Genomic DNA, 16,967 nt, shown 5'->3' on the forward strand with positions numbered 1-16,967 from the left:
GACACACCTGACCCATCCTTCAAATTCGGGGAAAAGGAGGACGCATTTGTCGGCTGCATTCGGAGGAGTCTACGAATTTGGACAGCCTTCGGCGCGTCGCTGTGAAGTAATCGGTCTACAAATGCGGCCTCAGGAGGAAACTCCAGTTTCCAATAATGACGGCCGCTACTAAGTTTTAAAATTACTCTTACTAATCTTTCTGGTTCACAAAATAAACTTTTAACATATTTTCATCAAACATCAAATAGCTGCTCGGTTTATCAAGATATCGCATATTTGCAAAAGTGCTTCGACGTTTTCGGAGACGTCTGCTACCCACCAGCTCGACAGCTAGCCGGGAGCTCGAGGGTCACTGAAGCCGCCGAGAACGGCACAACTCCCGGTACATCATTTTCAGATCACCGCGGACTTTTGCTTTGAGTTGACGTGACGGCGTAATGCATTGTTGGAGCGCGGCGCCATTTTCGGGGTCTATAAATCAAAACAAACACAGTGTTGGAACGACGACTACAAGAAAGATGCTTAAAAGCAGCTCAAAAGAGAATGGACTGTATTGCGTTCAGAGGTGAAGCAGCGGTACTTGCAGAAATAGCGTGCATTGGAAATGTGGACCCGTATGACATACGGCCGTGGAGTAGAAACCCCGAACACCTAGCGCTATTGACGTAGCCTGACATATTTTCGTACCTTGTCTGTGGAGTCAGCGCGTACAAGTTGTCATTCAAACAAAGGCAAGTCAGCTCGGGTACTGCGAGTGAAATGCGTTTGATTTCCCTCCAAACATTCAGATTAGTGCAGCATAAATTCATTCATGAGGGGAAATTACAGTGAGAACATGTGGAGGCTGTTAGAGAGATAACAGTGAGTTCAGTGCATTGATGTGACATTGCCTGAAGGATTTAGTTATTCTTTATGGTTAAAGAAATTGCAATAATTTATTCAGATTTATTATAAATAATTCTAATTATACATCTTGCTTCAATATTTGTATCTTGTGTCACTAACAATACATTTTATTTTAACTGTATATGTAACCCAACCAGTGCAGGGGCCTCCCTACACCCCGGACTCTGCGTTGTGTAAGTTTGTGTTGGATTGGGGTGCACAGTAGAGAGACCAGTCGGACACAGGCGTTCAATTTGTGGCTCGGACCGTGCCGTTTATTCAGATGCTGGGGCAAACACCACTCCAACTCTGCTGCTGGCCCTTTTCAAATCACAGTAAACACTGAACCAAGATGGCGCCCGCGCGAACGAGAAATCTGAACTACGGTGTCCTGCAGAGGACAAATAGTCAAAATTGCTTAGATCTACCATACATATGCAGCTCAACAGTGACACCTTGTGACTTATTCCAGTCACTGCCTTACATATACATTGATTAATGACCTGCAGAATCTCCTTATCATATTAAGTGATTCATAATGGTCACTTTATGCTTTCTCCATTTTGAAAGTGAAGACATCCTTGCATTACATACTTTAGGTTTATTTTCTGCAGGCAGGTTTCTGAGAGAGAACAGGCAGATTTACACTATAACATGCAGCGTTCTATAGATGGATGCATAATAAAATGAAAAATTACATGTATGTACATTTATGATAAAGTAGATAAAACACATTTGTGTCGGCCTTGGCTCATTAGTTCTTGTCTTTAAATGAAGTTTGTGTGTGTTTCAGGTCCTGCACTCTCAAAGACTGAATGAACCAGCATTGCAGCCATGGGTCACTGTGAGCATCACAGGGAAGGTTGAAGCCGCCCACTGCAGCTGCATGGCCGGAGTCGCAGAGACCTGCACCCACGTCGCTGCTCTTCTGTTTAATGTAGAAGCAACAGTGTTGATCTGTGGCACAAGGACTGTTACAGATGAACCTGCATACTGGGTTTTGCTGGGTAATATGACCAAGATACAGCCAGAGGTTGGCCATAAGACAGACTTCTCCTCTTCAGCTGCCCAAAAAAAGGCTCTTGATCAAAACATAAACAGACCATCTGTAGTGACAGGTAAAAGGAGCCGTCCTCAAAAAAGAAACCTCCCACCTGCTACTGTGGAGGAGTTGTCACTGCTATAATGCCATCATGTTTTATCTATAGGGGTCTAGATTTATGCCTGTAGTGCACTGCCGTGTAAATAATTTGCATTTACTGAATATGTACTGACTGAGTCCCACTGTTCAAAAGTTGAATAAAGAAACAAACTAATTTTTGCCTCTTTTTTATTTTATTAAAACCACTTTATAGAACATCACATCAGTAACAGTGTAGAATCCATGTCATTTATAGTTTACAAATGACAAAATGTTTACACCAAATCATGACAGTGTTTACATGATATCACCCACTACTAACATTACTTATTTACTGTATCTTTTGGGGGAAAAAATACCGCTATTTATACAGCAAAAGACTTAAGAATATTTAACAGGAGCAAGTTTAATTTTTCCCTGGTGTTACTACCACACTGTTCAACAAACCTTCACCATCTTATCCAGAAGGGTCACCTCTTCACCCTCACATGGAAGAAGTAATCTGATTGGCATGGTGGTTTGTTTGAAGCAGGTCCCTTGTGTAGCGCTGGAACTCAGCCACGATTTCATCCATTTCATAGGCTGGTTTTCTGCAATAATGCCAAATAATTAGCAACTCTAGAAATAGAAGGTAGTTCTGCAAAATCACTCAGTAGGATGTTTGTTCTAATTTGCTATGACCTCGGAGTGCATCGAACATGAAACTAATAGGCTATAAAGAGTGATATGAACTAGAGCAGGGAGATATGGCCAAAAATATTTATCACGATATATATTTGAAAATTTGCGATAACGATATAACTGACGATATAATTGATGCGAGACAAAATACAACTCCACAACTTTACTAGCGCAAAAAAACACCATCCATTTATTTTCACTTAAGCAAGAAGCTGGTTTTATGGGGGAGGCTAGTGGATGAACAGAGGTTGGTGAGTCTAAGGCTGGCGGATCTACGGGCAGAGCTAAAGATGGTGACAACGCTGCAGCCTGGGCTAGTAAAGCTGGTGCCTGAGCAGGGGACAGGTCAGCTAGCCTAACTAGGGATAGTCCTAGTGCATGAAAGGCAGGATCAGGAGGTGGATGAAGTGGTGGAGTGACAGGTGGAGAGGCTAGCTCTTCCGAGCCTCTAGCGAGGTCAGGCTGGGTTCCGGCTGCCCTCAGCCTGGGCGCTGGGACAGGCACGGGAGGTGGCTGGACACCAGTCACCCCCACCCGAGAAACAGGAACAGGTGTGGAGACAGACTGGGTCACAGCTGCTCTCGTCCTGGGAGCTGGCACAGGTTGGGGTGTTACACGGACAGGCTGAGCCTTAGCTGCCTTCACCTGAGAAGGTGAAACAGGTGAAGGGGAAGGCCGAATCTGGGCCACCGTGCTGGCAGGAAATGGCTGAGCGATGGGTGAGGAAATAATGAGGGAATGGGAGAAACTATCAGGTTTAGCGGGGATAATGCCTTTAGCAGTGGCTTGTGATGGTGGAATAGTCTCTTTGGAGGCAGGATGGTGAGTATTAATTGGGTAGTCCAGAATATAATCATAGTACACAGTCTTTGGCTTAGGTGGATGGTGAACAGTCTCTGGATTATGGCGAGGTGAAAGAAAAAAGTCAGTTTCGCTCACCACCGGATGCTGCTGCTCCGAACAGGAAACGTGGTGGCGGCGTGAACCTCGCCTACTCTTAGATGTAGTAGCAGGCGCGGCGAGCGACAGAGCCTCCATCGAGGCGAGATGGGAGGCAGATTTGCGGCGCCCTGGCGACGTGGAAAGTGCGATGAATGGGGCAGGCGGTGGGTGAGCGAGGAGCGGAGTGGCGAGAGAGGGAGCGGCCGAAGCGTGGCGAGAGACACCCACTCTCTGAGGCGAATACTCCGGTGCAGGTGAGGCAGCAGATGGGAAAACGCCATTTGAACTGAAGAAGCTTCTCGGATGAGAGGTGAAACGTCTTCAATAACTTAAAGAAGTCCAGACGCTTTTCTTTGCAAGCTCGTTTGAATAATCTGACTAATGACACAAGCTGACATTAATGTAGATGGGCTCAGCAGGTAACACAGCCCTTTGTGTGGTATAGATGGCTTCAGAGAAAGGACAGGCCCTGGTGTGCTTTAGATGGCTTAGTCAGAAGCACAGGCCTTGGTGAAATGTACATGGCCTCATCCGGCAGCATGGGCCCTGGTGTAACGTTGGTGGCCTCCGTCAGCAGGACAGACCCTGGTGTCGTGAAGATGGCCTCACCCAGCAGCACAGACCCTGGTGAGGCTCTGTTTACTATTTGCTGGAAGCCCAGGTCCTGGTGTAATTAAAATGGCCTCAGCAAGCAGGAAAGTCCCTGGTGTAATGTAGATAACCTCAACCAGGAGCACAGACAGTGGTTAGCTTTAGATGACTTCATCCAGCAGCACAGGCCCTGGTTAAATGTGGATGGCCTCATCCAGCGTGCAGTAAAGGCTCTGGTGTGGTGTAGATTGCCTCAGCCAGCAGCCCAGGTCCTGGTGTACTGAAGATGGCCTAAGCATGCAGCACAAGCCCCCTTGTAAAGTAGCCCCCATCACTGGCTGGTGATGTTGCTGACATCACCAGCCAGTGTGGAGGAGAGGAGGCTTGACGACATCACCAGCCAGGGCAGAGGAGAGTGGTTTCCTGACATCAGGGTAAAGGAAAATTCGCTTGCTGAACTCATCAGCCAGGCCAGAACCGAAATCACCAGCCAGGGCAGAGGAGAGTAAATTACTGACATCACAAGCTACGACAGAGGAGAGTTGATGGCTTACATCTCTAACCAGGGCAGAGAGGAGGAGGCCTGCTGACATCACCAAATAGGGCAGAAGAGAGTGGCTTGCTGACCAGTCAGGAGGAACTGAAAACATCAGAAAGGGCAGAGGAAAGTGGCTTGCTTACATTACCTGTGAGACTAGCGCTGAAATCACCGGCTAAACATGCCTCTACTGCTCTGATTGCGTAGGGGCTCAGAGAAAACTATAGATGGTAACAGATGACTAATATGTGACATCGTCTACCAGCATCACTTTGCAGTCATCCTATAGACTACCATTTTAGTAGCTTAGAGACATTCCCTCGTACCACCATTCTGCAATTCAGTTCAGTTTAGTTCAGTTCAATTTTATTTCTATTTCGCCATATCACTACCGCAGTTGCCTCGAGACTCTTTATTTTGTAAGGTAAAGACTACAACAATCTGCAGGCTCCTCTTTACTTCACATTCCACCTCTATAGGACTACGAACGTGTGTAAATGTTGGATAGATAGCACTTACTTAGAAAAAAACATTTTTAAAAAGTGCTTGGGCAGATTGTATAAAGTGCTTTGTGAAGAGAAAAGGGTTTACAAGAGCCAGTACATTAATCACCTGAGTGCACAGTGAATCTACCTCCGGTGCTCCTGGCCTTACTTCTCTTCAACCTGGCTTCATCCACATACATTATATCTACCTTCCTTCTCTCCTTCATATCAACCAGCTCTCATAGTCTCCACTTTTAAAATCCCTAGTCTCACCTCCAAAGTCCATGTCTCATTGCTTCTGAACCACCTTTCCCTTCTTTGTTTTATTTTGGCGAGCAGTAGCACAGTTTCCTCCAGGACATTTTTGGCCAGCAGCACTGGAGGGCAGCCATTGTTAACCCATGCCCTGAACTATCTGCTATGGACATGTCATTCTAGATAATTCATGTTTAATATAGCAAAGATTTTATGCCAGATACTCTTCCTGATGCAACACCCGTGGCTTGGTTAAATGTGAATCAGAAATTGCATACACCTAATGATAATCAAATGTGCATCACAAATACTAAAAATCTGCTCATTCAAGTTTCAAGCAAATATTTATCCAAGCCTTTTTATGTTTTATAATCAAAACCACACGCAGGTGTGCTTGTTTGAAACTATTTACTCACACTCATAGTAGCATTGTGTGGGCCACACCTTATTTTGCCTGCAGTCCTTTAAATGCAGTACACTGACTAGCACAGTGTTTGTATGTCTTAGGTTGTATGAACTTAGAACTAAGTAACCGTATTGTTTGTTTATCCAGTTTATATTCTCGCTAAGAAAAAGTGAAACTGGAAATATGTTTCTGAGGATCTCTCATCGGACTGCTTTTTAATTTATAGTGGGATGCAACCAAGTTACTTTGAAACATATTTCAGCAGTTGACTCTGATTTGTACGGATATGAATTTCCTAAAGCTGTCAGGTAAGAGACATTGCTTTCCAAATACATGTTTATTAGATATGTTGGACTTTAAGATTTTTGTTTTTGAAATATGCAGTTTCACTTGAAGAGTTTGTCATGTTAGCTGCAGAGATATACACTCTGTTCAGAAAGTATTTTTAGTGAAAATACCATGTGTAGCTGTCATATACATATGTCTCTCTCTCTCTCTCTCTCTCTCTCTATATATATATATATATATATATGTATATATATATATATATATACATATGTGTGTATATATATATATGTATATATATATATATATGTATTAGGGGTGCAACAATACACAAAATTCATGTTTCAGTTCGGTTCGATACTTTGGTGTCACGGTTTGATATTCTTTCAATACAAAAAAAAGTTCATGCCATTTATTAAAATTATAAATATATATTTTAACTCAGAAGTACAGTTTTTAAATTTAATGTTGCTGAAACAACAAAATAATAAATCTAAGATCGAGAAATCACTCATCTTTGGAAAAGAGAGTTTATTACAGAGAAATGTCTCTTTCCAAAATAAAAGCTATACTATCCGCTTCTTCTGGGCTATATTCTCAGCAGCATATTAAACATATCAGGTCCCCACAAGGAGAATCCTGTGCTAACGGCTGTCTAAATGACTCGGGTAAAGTTTGTAACATGCGTGCTTGTTGTTTTTGTCTGCTTCCACTTGTCTTTGCACCAGGATGATGTCGGAGTAAATGTGCAGTCATATTCGTTGTGTTCCCACTAGTGCTGTCATCGTTAATCTCGTTAAAATGACATTAATGCCATAACGCGGCAAATCTCCGTTAACGAGTTACCGCGGATCGCCCCGTGTGTGGGGCTGGACGGCGTCAACACGTTAACGAGCTAACTGCGCTAACGCACTAGTTCCCACCAATTGAGCATTGCATGGCACATCCAACATACTGTTTTACTTTTGTCCATGATGCGCTTACCTTCAGGGTCATACTTCACATGAAAACCAAAATAGTTCCAAACGCCAGATCTGAATGAGGGTGGGGGAGGTTCAGTTTCGGGTAGCGTTGAGGCAGTAGCCATGTTGCAACGAGCTTAGCTTCTGTCTTGCTAGCTTGCGCTGCGCTCAGTGGATCTGCGCTCAACGGTGCAGCCTAGGCGGAGTAGTCGAACGCAGATCCACTGAGCGCTCAACACAAAATTTTGTATTGTTCGATACATATATGTACCGAACCGAAAGCACTGTATCGAACGGTTCAATATCGATACGAGTATTGTTGCACCCCTAATAAATATATATATATATCTATATCTACACACACACACACACACACACACACACACACACACACACACACACACACAGTTTCAGTCAGTTATAAGGAAAGTCCTCCAGGGATCATCTTCCATATTGTGATTTCAGACAGGGACTTTGGTGAAACAGCTAGCACGGACAAACCAAAGCGGAGCTCAGAATTTAGTGAAAGAAAACTGGCACCACCTGACTTCAGTGGCATCTACAGCAATGGTGAGAACACAGATTCGTACAGGTCTGGTTTTTATCATCACAGGAAGAGCAAGTGAAGATTCCAGTTAGCAACATTTTAATAAATAAATGATGGGTGGTGCTGTCACTTGGTGTTGGCTCTCTCTGCTGTACAGTCTCATTTACTCTTTCTGTTACATCTCACAGTGGTGTAGCCCATTTAATAAAAATGTTTAGATAATGTCCTATTACACAAATCTGGCCAAATTTATTAAATCCCCTGCAAAATAATTGTCCATGGTTGAGACCAGAAGGCAGAGTTGCAGTCTTATACGCCTCTCTGCAGCTTCTCTCCTCCTGTTATACTCCCAAAACCCCATTCCTATAAAGACTGTGTTTGACCACTTAAAAACAAACCAAATATCATCAAACGTTTATTTCAACATTAAAGAAATAACAAAGAAAGTAGAATATGATTTAATAATTCATCAATATATTGATTTATTCTGCCTTACAGAAACCTGGTTACAGCAGAAGGATTATATTATTTGACATGAATCAACACCCCAAGTCATACTAACTGTTAGAATCCTCGAAGCGCAGGCAGAGGAGGAAAAGTGTAAACAACTTTATTAATCAATCATAAAGACCCAGACATATGGAGAGAAATTTACCTCAAAAGTGTTATGAATTCATACAATATGAACATAAACAAAGATTTATCAATCTGTACTGTGATTTGTGTGTAATTTTTGAGGACTCGCATATGCATGCTCAAATCCACGCACAAATACACAGATATGTGACAACGTGTTTGACCACAACTATAATAAATAGTGATCATTTACACACAAATGATTAAGTTCTGCTTTACTTCAGGAGGCCCAGATACCCCAGGTTTACACTGGGACAGGAACACGGCCTACATTTGTGTATCTGTGTGAAGTTGACAGTGTGATATTTCTCTCAAAACCCCACATGGACATTCAATGTGATCTGTGTGTTCTGTGAAGTTTTTATTTATCATTCACCTGGTCCTTATACAGAGTTTCTGTCTAATTTCTCAAACTTATATTGTACTGATGTAGTGGATTCAGTGATTTAGTACATCTATGTAGATACTGAAAATGACATCCTCAACATGGCATTTAATCTATTACTACTCAACTGGCTCTCTTAAAATGTTAAAGAACCCACTTACTACTTTAATCATACTCTGGATCTTATTCTCACATATGGCATAGAAAGTGAACATTTCTAAGTATTTACTGAAACCCCGTTTTGTCTGATGATTTCTTTGGTTTTCATTGGAAGGTTGGTGGTTTGATCTTTGGCTGGTGCAGTCATCATGCCAAATATCCTTGGGCAATATACTAACCCAAGTTGCATCCACCAAAGTGTGAATGTGTGTTAATGTTAGATAGAAAACACTTAAAAGCATAGAAAAATGTGTTTGAATGAATAGGTGAGTGAGGCCAGTTATGTAAAGCAAATTGTGTAAAGTAGGTAAAATACTCGATTTAACACAGTGCAGAGCAGCTACCTGAACACTGCTCGGACAGAGGCCAATTATCTTTTTTAACAGTATTAGATCTTCACATCATACAACTCTGGATACTGTGGCTCCTCTGATAAAGAAAGCATCAATTCAGATGCTTTCTTCCCTGGTAAAACTCTCAAATGCACATGCAGTCTGTTAGTAAGATGGCACCAGTGGGGATGGCTGCCATCACTCGATGTTCTCCTCAGTTTTGCATTTTTCTCGTGTAGCGCTATTTTTTTAGCATGCAATGCACTGGTCACCTATGACAGATACTCTTTTAGATGTCCTCAAATATTCACAATCAGGAACCACACCAATTGACTGTACGTGGGTATGGAAAAACCGCCGGAGGAAAGGGTTGAAAAGACCTCGAGTCCTGGTCAAACTGAGGAACAGACAACACCGTTCCCCACTTCCCAGCATTCTTCTAGCTAATGCCAAGCTAGACGAACTACGTCCTGTTAAGGACTGTAATGTCTTTCATTTTACAGAGACATGGGTGGATCCCATTGACCATTGTTCCAATGGACCTTTCTGTTCTTTCAATAACCGTTAGGACTGTACAAAGTTGGGTAAGTGCAGGGGAATTGATGTGTGCATAAAACAGTGGTGTGTGGATGTACAAGCAGTTTCATAAGGGTTCTCTCCTGATCATGAACACCTCGTCTTACCGTTTTATCTGCCCAGAGAGTTTACAGCGGTGTTCTGCACCACTGCTTGCATTGCCCCTCCACACCATGATACCATGCTGCTGACGTAGTGGCAGATGTCTTCACAGACATCTTTAACCTCTCCCTGCTGGTGTCTGTAGTCCCCTCATGCTTCAAGAATAACATTATCATCCCTGTTCTGAAGAAACCCAGTGTGAGCTCCCTCAATCATGATTGCCCAGTAGCACTCACCTCCATGGTTATAAGCATACAGTCAAAGCTCATATCACATATTCACTGCCTGCTACCCTTGACCCTTTTTAGGTTGCCTACAGGCCAGATAGATCCACAGATTATACAACAGTGCTGGCTCTGCACACCATTTCCTACCTGGACCATAAGAACAGTGGACTCATCTCTGTGCTTGTCCTGCTAGACCTCAGCGCAGCGTTCGATACTGTCGACCATAATATCCTATTAGAGCGATTAGAACATGCTGTAGGTATTACAGGTACTGCACTGCAGTGGTTTGTATCATATCTATCTAATAGACTCCAGTTTGTGCATGTAAATGGAGAGTCCTCTTCACACACTAAGATTAATGGTTGGACCAGTTCTGTTTAATGCTCGTTTTGCACTAGAGGTGTCAAACTAATTTTACATCACAGGCCACATACTGCCCACTTTGATCTTTAGTGGCCTGAACCAGTGAAACTCCTCTTTCTGTCAGTGTAAAGAAGTTACATTTGAACTGTTTTTCTGCATAATAAAAAAAAAGTTGCTGTGACAAAGAAGAAATCTGTCAGCAAGACTTTGAACTTCAATAAATAAATCTGTAAAATTACAGAAAAGTTTCTGGTAGCTCATTGCCCAGACTGCCCTTTTCTTAACTGTAGTCATAAAAAAAGGAAATTTCTATAATAGTAAGTGAAACCTTTCTGCCATTTCATTGTTTATGGCTTAGTTACTTAGTGTTTTATGAACGGCCATAAGGGAGGTTTTTATCATTAGGAAAAGCTGTAAAACTTGTAAAAATACAGTCAAAAGTCCAAAGTTTCTGTTGGTGCTTATTTGTGGTGAGCAGCAGATCAAACAAGTTAACAATTATAAACGGCTTCAAACACACATTCAGGCCTGTGAGACTCATTTAGACACTCAGACAATGAGCCATGGCTCAGTCTGAAACCTGAAGCCTTTTGTCCTCCACGGTGGAAAATGGCTGAAGATAAAAATGGGTATCACTTTAGCCAGCTCCTAATTTGATAAATTCTGCACTTAGGTTTGCAGTCTCCAACGTCATTGAAATTCGTTTCTTTACTTTTTCCCAACACGCTTCCATTTAAATCTGACTCCCCCGTCTCTCTGTGTAGCTGTCTTCAAAATGTCTGCCCCCCTTTCTTTTACATAATGGTATGATCCCATCTATATTTGTATTGGCCACATGGTGTGCCCATCAAAATAAAGTCCGGCTCCTGTCTGCATGAATTTGGCTCCCAAATACCAATAAAAATCATATTTTGCATGTGTTGGGTTGTATGGAAGCCCCAAACGCAATTTCATTGTTCTTGACAATGACAATAAAATAAATACTATATAATTGTGGAAATTTTTCCATTTAAATAAAGCCTGCAGACGAGCGGTGAGCGGTAGCTAACATTCTTTGATCCAAACACACAAAGAACAGACAACCAAGCTTGATGAAGTCCCTGCATGACCGCGGGACAGACGGTCAGCAGAGTCTCACTGAGCCCAGCGTGGCTCTCAGTTAAATACCTTCTCCAGGAACAAAAGGCAGCACACAGCTGTTTCACACCTTAAGGTTCACACTCCCTTGCTACCTACCAGAGTCCTCAAAGAGACAAAAGACTGGTCCTCTGGAGTTCCTGTTTCCCCCAACATCCTTACTACACCCCCTACCATTTGTCTTACGTATGAGTGTCAGACATGTTAAAATCCAGTGGCACCAAGGCATTACAATAACATGATTAATACATAAGTGAAAGAAATTCCTATACAATCGGTTGGTTACAAGTATAGCGCTTCAACATGCAACAAGAAGAAATGGGAGTGAGACAAAATATTTTCTGAGCATGTAATTTATTGAAAACAACATTTATACTTAAACTACAGCTTTTTGTTTATGATTTGTTGTTCAGTTATTAACTCATGTGCTGTAACAGTCTACACTACCTTCGACTGCACCGGCTACAGGGCCTGTCTAGCTACAGATATTTCAAGGGCACGCAGCTGGGTCTCCAATTCAGTGATCCTGGCCTCCAGAGCTGCCATCTTGTCTCAGAGTGATGCTAAAAAAATATTTTGTGCATTTATTATGTCTAAGCTGGAAGATTGTAATTCATTATCAGCATGTCCTAGTAACTCCCTGAAAAAAGTCTTCAATTTAACCAAACTGCTTCAGCGAGAGTACTGACAGGGACTAGAAGGAGGAAGCATATATTATTTCCATATTAACTTTACAAGGTATTGAATAATCAAACCCCATATCGCCCTAATAGAGCACTTGCTTTTTAGACAGCTGGTTTACTTGTTGTTCCTAGGATATTTAAAAGTGTAATGGGAGGCAGATCCTCCGGCTTTCAAGCCCCACTTCTGTGGAATCAGTTCCTAATTTGGATTCGTGAGACAGACACCCTCTCTACTTTAAGATTAGGATTAAAAACTTTCCTTTTTCAGGCGGCCCTGAGCCAGCACTTAGTTATGCTGGGATAGGCCTAATATACTGGGGGCTTCCCACAACTTGTCCACAAAGATGGACTGTTGTTGTGATTGGGAATTATATAAATAAAATTGAATTAAACTGAATTTAATTGATGTCTGACTATTTTGTATAGAATATTTAATCAATTTCTTTTTCTAATGACCCACATTCCATTAACCAAGACTTTTCATACCTATAGTGGTGCTAAGGCATCACATTGTTTGATTGGAAACACTGGCTTTGGTGCATGCTTCATCTTACAAGTAACAAATAGTATTTAGGCACCTGACATTTATGAAAGGATTGTGTGTGTGTGTGTGTGTGTGTGTGTGTGTGTGTGTGTGTGTGTATGACTGTGTGTGTGTGTGTGCGTATGACTGTGTGTGTGTGTGTGTGTGTGTCTGTGCGCAGACCTGCTCCCAGCTTCAGGCGGTGAGGAGATGACCAGAGGATTTCTGCAGGAACTGGTTGGCATCTTGTTGGGTTTTATATGCAAGTCCAATCAGAGGAGCTCTAAGGTACTGTTTCTATTATTACTTTAAACAGTTGTACTTTGATCAAAGTAGCTTTCTCTGTACGTGATTCAGAATACAGCAGTACCCCTATTCACAAGTGCTTGCCAGATCAGGCACATGATTAATTTGCCAAACTTTTTTTTGTTTCTTTTGTCAAATACTCTTCCTGGTGCAACCCTAAAGGGATTGTGTCTTCTCCTGGAATACAACTCGTGATCTTTCCCTTGATAGACTAATATGTAAACTAGGGCCGAACAGTTTTAGAAATGATCTAATTATGATTTCAATTCAATTCATGATATTCTTCAAATTAAGCTTCAGCACAAAATTCACAATGTACAGTAAGATTTACAAACAAGATTTACAAACATCACAGAAGATGACATCATACCATCAGAGCATTAAAAGCTATTAATATGATGTAAGGATGAAAACTAAAGGTAAGAAGTGCTTTCAAATGTATTTATTAACAAGAAACATGCATGTGCATTCTTACTCTACATTTTTCAGCTCTGTTACTACTTTTTCTTTACACTCTGCATATAGCTGTGGGATGGCAACCTGGCTGAAGTAGATGCGGGAGGGTATCACATATCTTCTGTCCAACATGCAAAGGAGGTTTTTAAATCTGTATTTAGTGACCGTGTTAACAAACACCATGTCCCTGACAATGTAATATGTTATGGCATTTGTTATGGCCTGATATCTTTTGCTGCTCTCATCAAACAGAGTTCAGCTGTCAAAAGATGCAGTAATTATAGACTGTTTGCTACAATGAACCTGAGCGCCACTTTCACTAGACTTTTCAGCAGACTTTTTTGTCATGCACTCCTCATGCAAATGCCTGTGGTGATTTTTCAAGTGTCAGTATAAGTTGGTTATGTTTCCGCTACATGTTGCAACTTTAATGCAACAGGTGTTGCACAGTACCTGTTTCTGGTGCACATCTGCAGCCTCAAACGCGCAATACTCCCAAATGACCAACATCCTGGTTTTTGAGAGGCCAAACGGACTGTAACTTAAAAAAAACACCAGCAATAAGAAAAACGCTGAAAAAGCACACAGAACACAATGGAAATGGGAAAAATTACAACAGAAATAAGAAAAAACTGATTTCCAAAAGCACAAGGGAAGTGTTTCTGGGAGATAATAACCTGATGGACCTGTTCCAGGAACCCAAAACATGATAGGTGTGTTTTATCATGATTCATATAATACTGATGACCAAAATATGCTAAGAATTGCGATGGGAGACACTTAAGAGAAGTGGAGGATCTATCGGTTTTGTGAGGAAAGAAAAGATGAGAGGTAAGTGTGTTAGCCTAACTATTAGCCTAAAAATCTGTCATTAGTATTATATGAATCATTATAAAGCACACCTACCGTGTTTTGGGTTCCTGCAACTGGTCCGCCGGGTTATTGTCTCCCAGAAACACTTCCCTTGTGCTTTTGGAAATCTGTTTTTTCCTATTCCTATTTCCGTTGTCGTTTTTCCTATTTCCATTGTGTTCTGTGTGCTTTTGCAGCGTTTTTCTTATTGCTGGTGTTTTCTTAAGTTGCAGTCCGTTTGGCCTCTCAGGGCCACCGTAGAAATCTCCTAACTGCGCTTCTGGTTCGGCTGAAGCCATCATCACATGTTCAGATTTCAAAGCGTAAGGGGCCAGCTAGTTTTGATTGGTTAGCGTGACCTGTCCAGTAGCATGCCACTTCTGATTGGTGAGCTTGGCAGGATGGTAGAGAGATGACATGTGTGTGTTAAAAAAAAAACATAAAAAACCTACAGATCCTGGGTCAGTTAGGAGTGCTACAAAAAACGCAGCTTTGGTGATCACGTGATAACTTTGTCTGAAATCGCAATTTTGATCAGAAAACGATAAATCGTTCAGCCTTAGTGTAAACCATTAGTGTCCTAATATTCTTCTTAGTAGTGTAATGCCAGTCTGGAGTCCACTGTGACAACTTTCCAGCAGTGTGTTTGACTGTAAAACATGGACTTTCTGTTTTGCACACTCCTGTTGTCACCAAGTCTGTGAGGAGGTGGAGTCAGGAAGCCAGCAAGGCTCTGCATAACTCCTGACTGGGACACGCTCTGTGATCCAAATGGTGAATATGTCAACAGCATCACAGACTGCATAATTAACCTATATGCATTTCTGTGGGGATCTTCCCAACTAGAACTGTACACTGTTTTCCCAGTAACAAGCACTGGATCAACATTACTTAATTGCCTTTTTCTCACCATTTTTGTAGCAACACACTACAACTACACTACACACTACAACAAACCTGTAGGAATTAGTAGAACCAGCTTTCAAGGCTTAATCAACCTCCACTACTGCAGAACAGCTTTAAATTGTTGACTCACGTTGTTTTCACTGAAAAAGGCCTTTTTGTATAATTCTGAAATGTACATTCTTTTTTGGTTTTGGGTAACCTTACCTTTTTTTTAAACCTCTGGCAGTTCATCACTTACCTTTGTACCATTTCAAGCTATTCATTGGACTTGAACGACTTGAATTGCAATAAATAACTCAAAAAATTGGGGTGTTCTAAAAACCTTTGGCCAGTAGTGTATATACAGTAGTTTTACAGGTTATTCTGTGTTTATAGAATTACTTTAATATCTAAAAAACTAAAATAATAGTCATTAATTTCAAATTACTTTGTCTATTTGTAATATATGTAAAGCACATGTATGCTGTTAATCCTGTTTTTCACTTTTCACTTCTACCTACTGGCAAAAAATGTAATTCTTAATAAAATGATAGAGGAATGAGTCCCCATATTAAAATCCCAGCGAAACTGACATGATTGAAAATGTTTTTATGTATGTGTAGGATTTAAAATGTGTATGATTTTAAAATGTAAAAAATAGTATCTACCATGTAGGTGCTGGACTTCCATCATCCTCATCAGCTAAAGGAGGGACTGGAGGGCTTCAGTCTTGACCTGCCAGTACAACCAGAAACTCTGGAGCAGTTACTAGTGGACTGTAGAGACACCCTCAAATATGGTGTTAGTACAGGTATGGGAAGTACTAAAATATGTTTATTGTGTCAGGTCTGAGTTCTTACCTACAGATGTGTGTTTCTTTTGCAACTTAAAAAACAAAGAAGTTCTGTTCCACTCAACAATGGAGGATTTGTCTCTATGCAAATTACGTTACCTGGATCACTTGAGATTCAGATGTGCTCAGTGTACCATGCAATCTGCTGAAGTGCTTCTGCAGGTCCTTGTTATTAATACTTAATTGTTTATGTATTTATTTTGAAAAATATAATTGGTTTTTAGCACACTAAACAGCAGTGAATAAGCCTAGTTTTGTCCAAGTGCTCCAGCGAATGTAGAACCAAGTCAGGTTTTGAGTCACAATGTAGAACCATAACTTCTTTATGCAGTCTACATTTTCCTAATGAACCTTGGCTGCAAATATTTGCTTTCCCCACTGATTAGTACAAAGAACCTTTTCTAAAACATTTGATGGCAGGAAGTGCGTTGGAAAATATATTACTTGTACTTTCTGACCTTGTTCTCTGTCATTTGTGGAAAATGCAAGGAACAATTTGTTTTTCAGTGTCTTATGGAGTAGTTTGTGGCATAGCAGCATTATAAATTAACCACAAGCTAAAAGAAAAAACATTTATAAAAAAAACTTTCATATTTTCCAACACTGCCCTTACCTTTAATATCTCAGCTGCCATCACTTTATCAGTGTAAACAGAAGGAGTAATAAAATACTTAATAATATTCACCACTGATGCTGCTTCTATGGCTAAGGAAAATTTCACCATGAGATTTCCTCTTCCAATCAGCACCGTTATCCTCAGTCCTGTGTATGATA

The 16,967-nt window shown here is 41.2% G+C and overlaps 1 protein-coding gene across 1 annotated transcript in view; it reads left to right on the forward strand.

The window, feature by feature from the left end:
• Nucleotides 1–6,038: 6,038 nt before the first annotated feature.
• The window catches only part of LOC147309145 (glutamate decarboxylase 1-like), a 37,523-nt gene continuing 26,594 nt past the window's right edge, over nucleotides 6,039–16,967 (forward strand). Inside the window, exons 1-4 of the mRNA XM_086271584.1 lie at nucleotides 6,039–6,232; nucleotides 7,637–7,741; nucleotides 13,023–13,129; nucleotides 16,016–16,151. Coding sequence (XP_086127710.1) covers nucleotides 6,211–6,232; nucleotides 7,637–7,741; nucleotides 13,023–13,129; nucleotides 16,016–16,151 — 370 coding nt within the window. The 5' untranslated portion in view covers nucleotides 6,039–6,210. The remainder of the gene's footprint in view (nucleotides 6,233–7,636; nucleotides 7,742–13,022; nucleotides 13,130–16,015; nucleotides 16,152–16,967) is intronic.

Source organism: Aulonocara sp. 'chitande type north' Nkhata Bay, linkage group LG18, assembly GCF_057382095.1.
Source record: "Aulonocara sp. 'chitande type north' Nkhata Bay isolate Kocher_YH1m ecotype deep benthic linkage group LG18, A_spYH_male_GT1.1, whole genome shotgun sequence".
In the NCBI taxonomy this organism is placed as follows: Eukaryota; Metazoa; Chordata; class Actinopteri; order Cichliformes; family Cichlidae; genus Aulonocara; species Aulonocara sp. 'chitande type north' Nkhata Bay.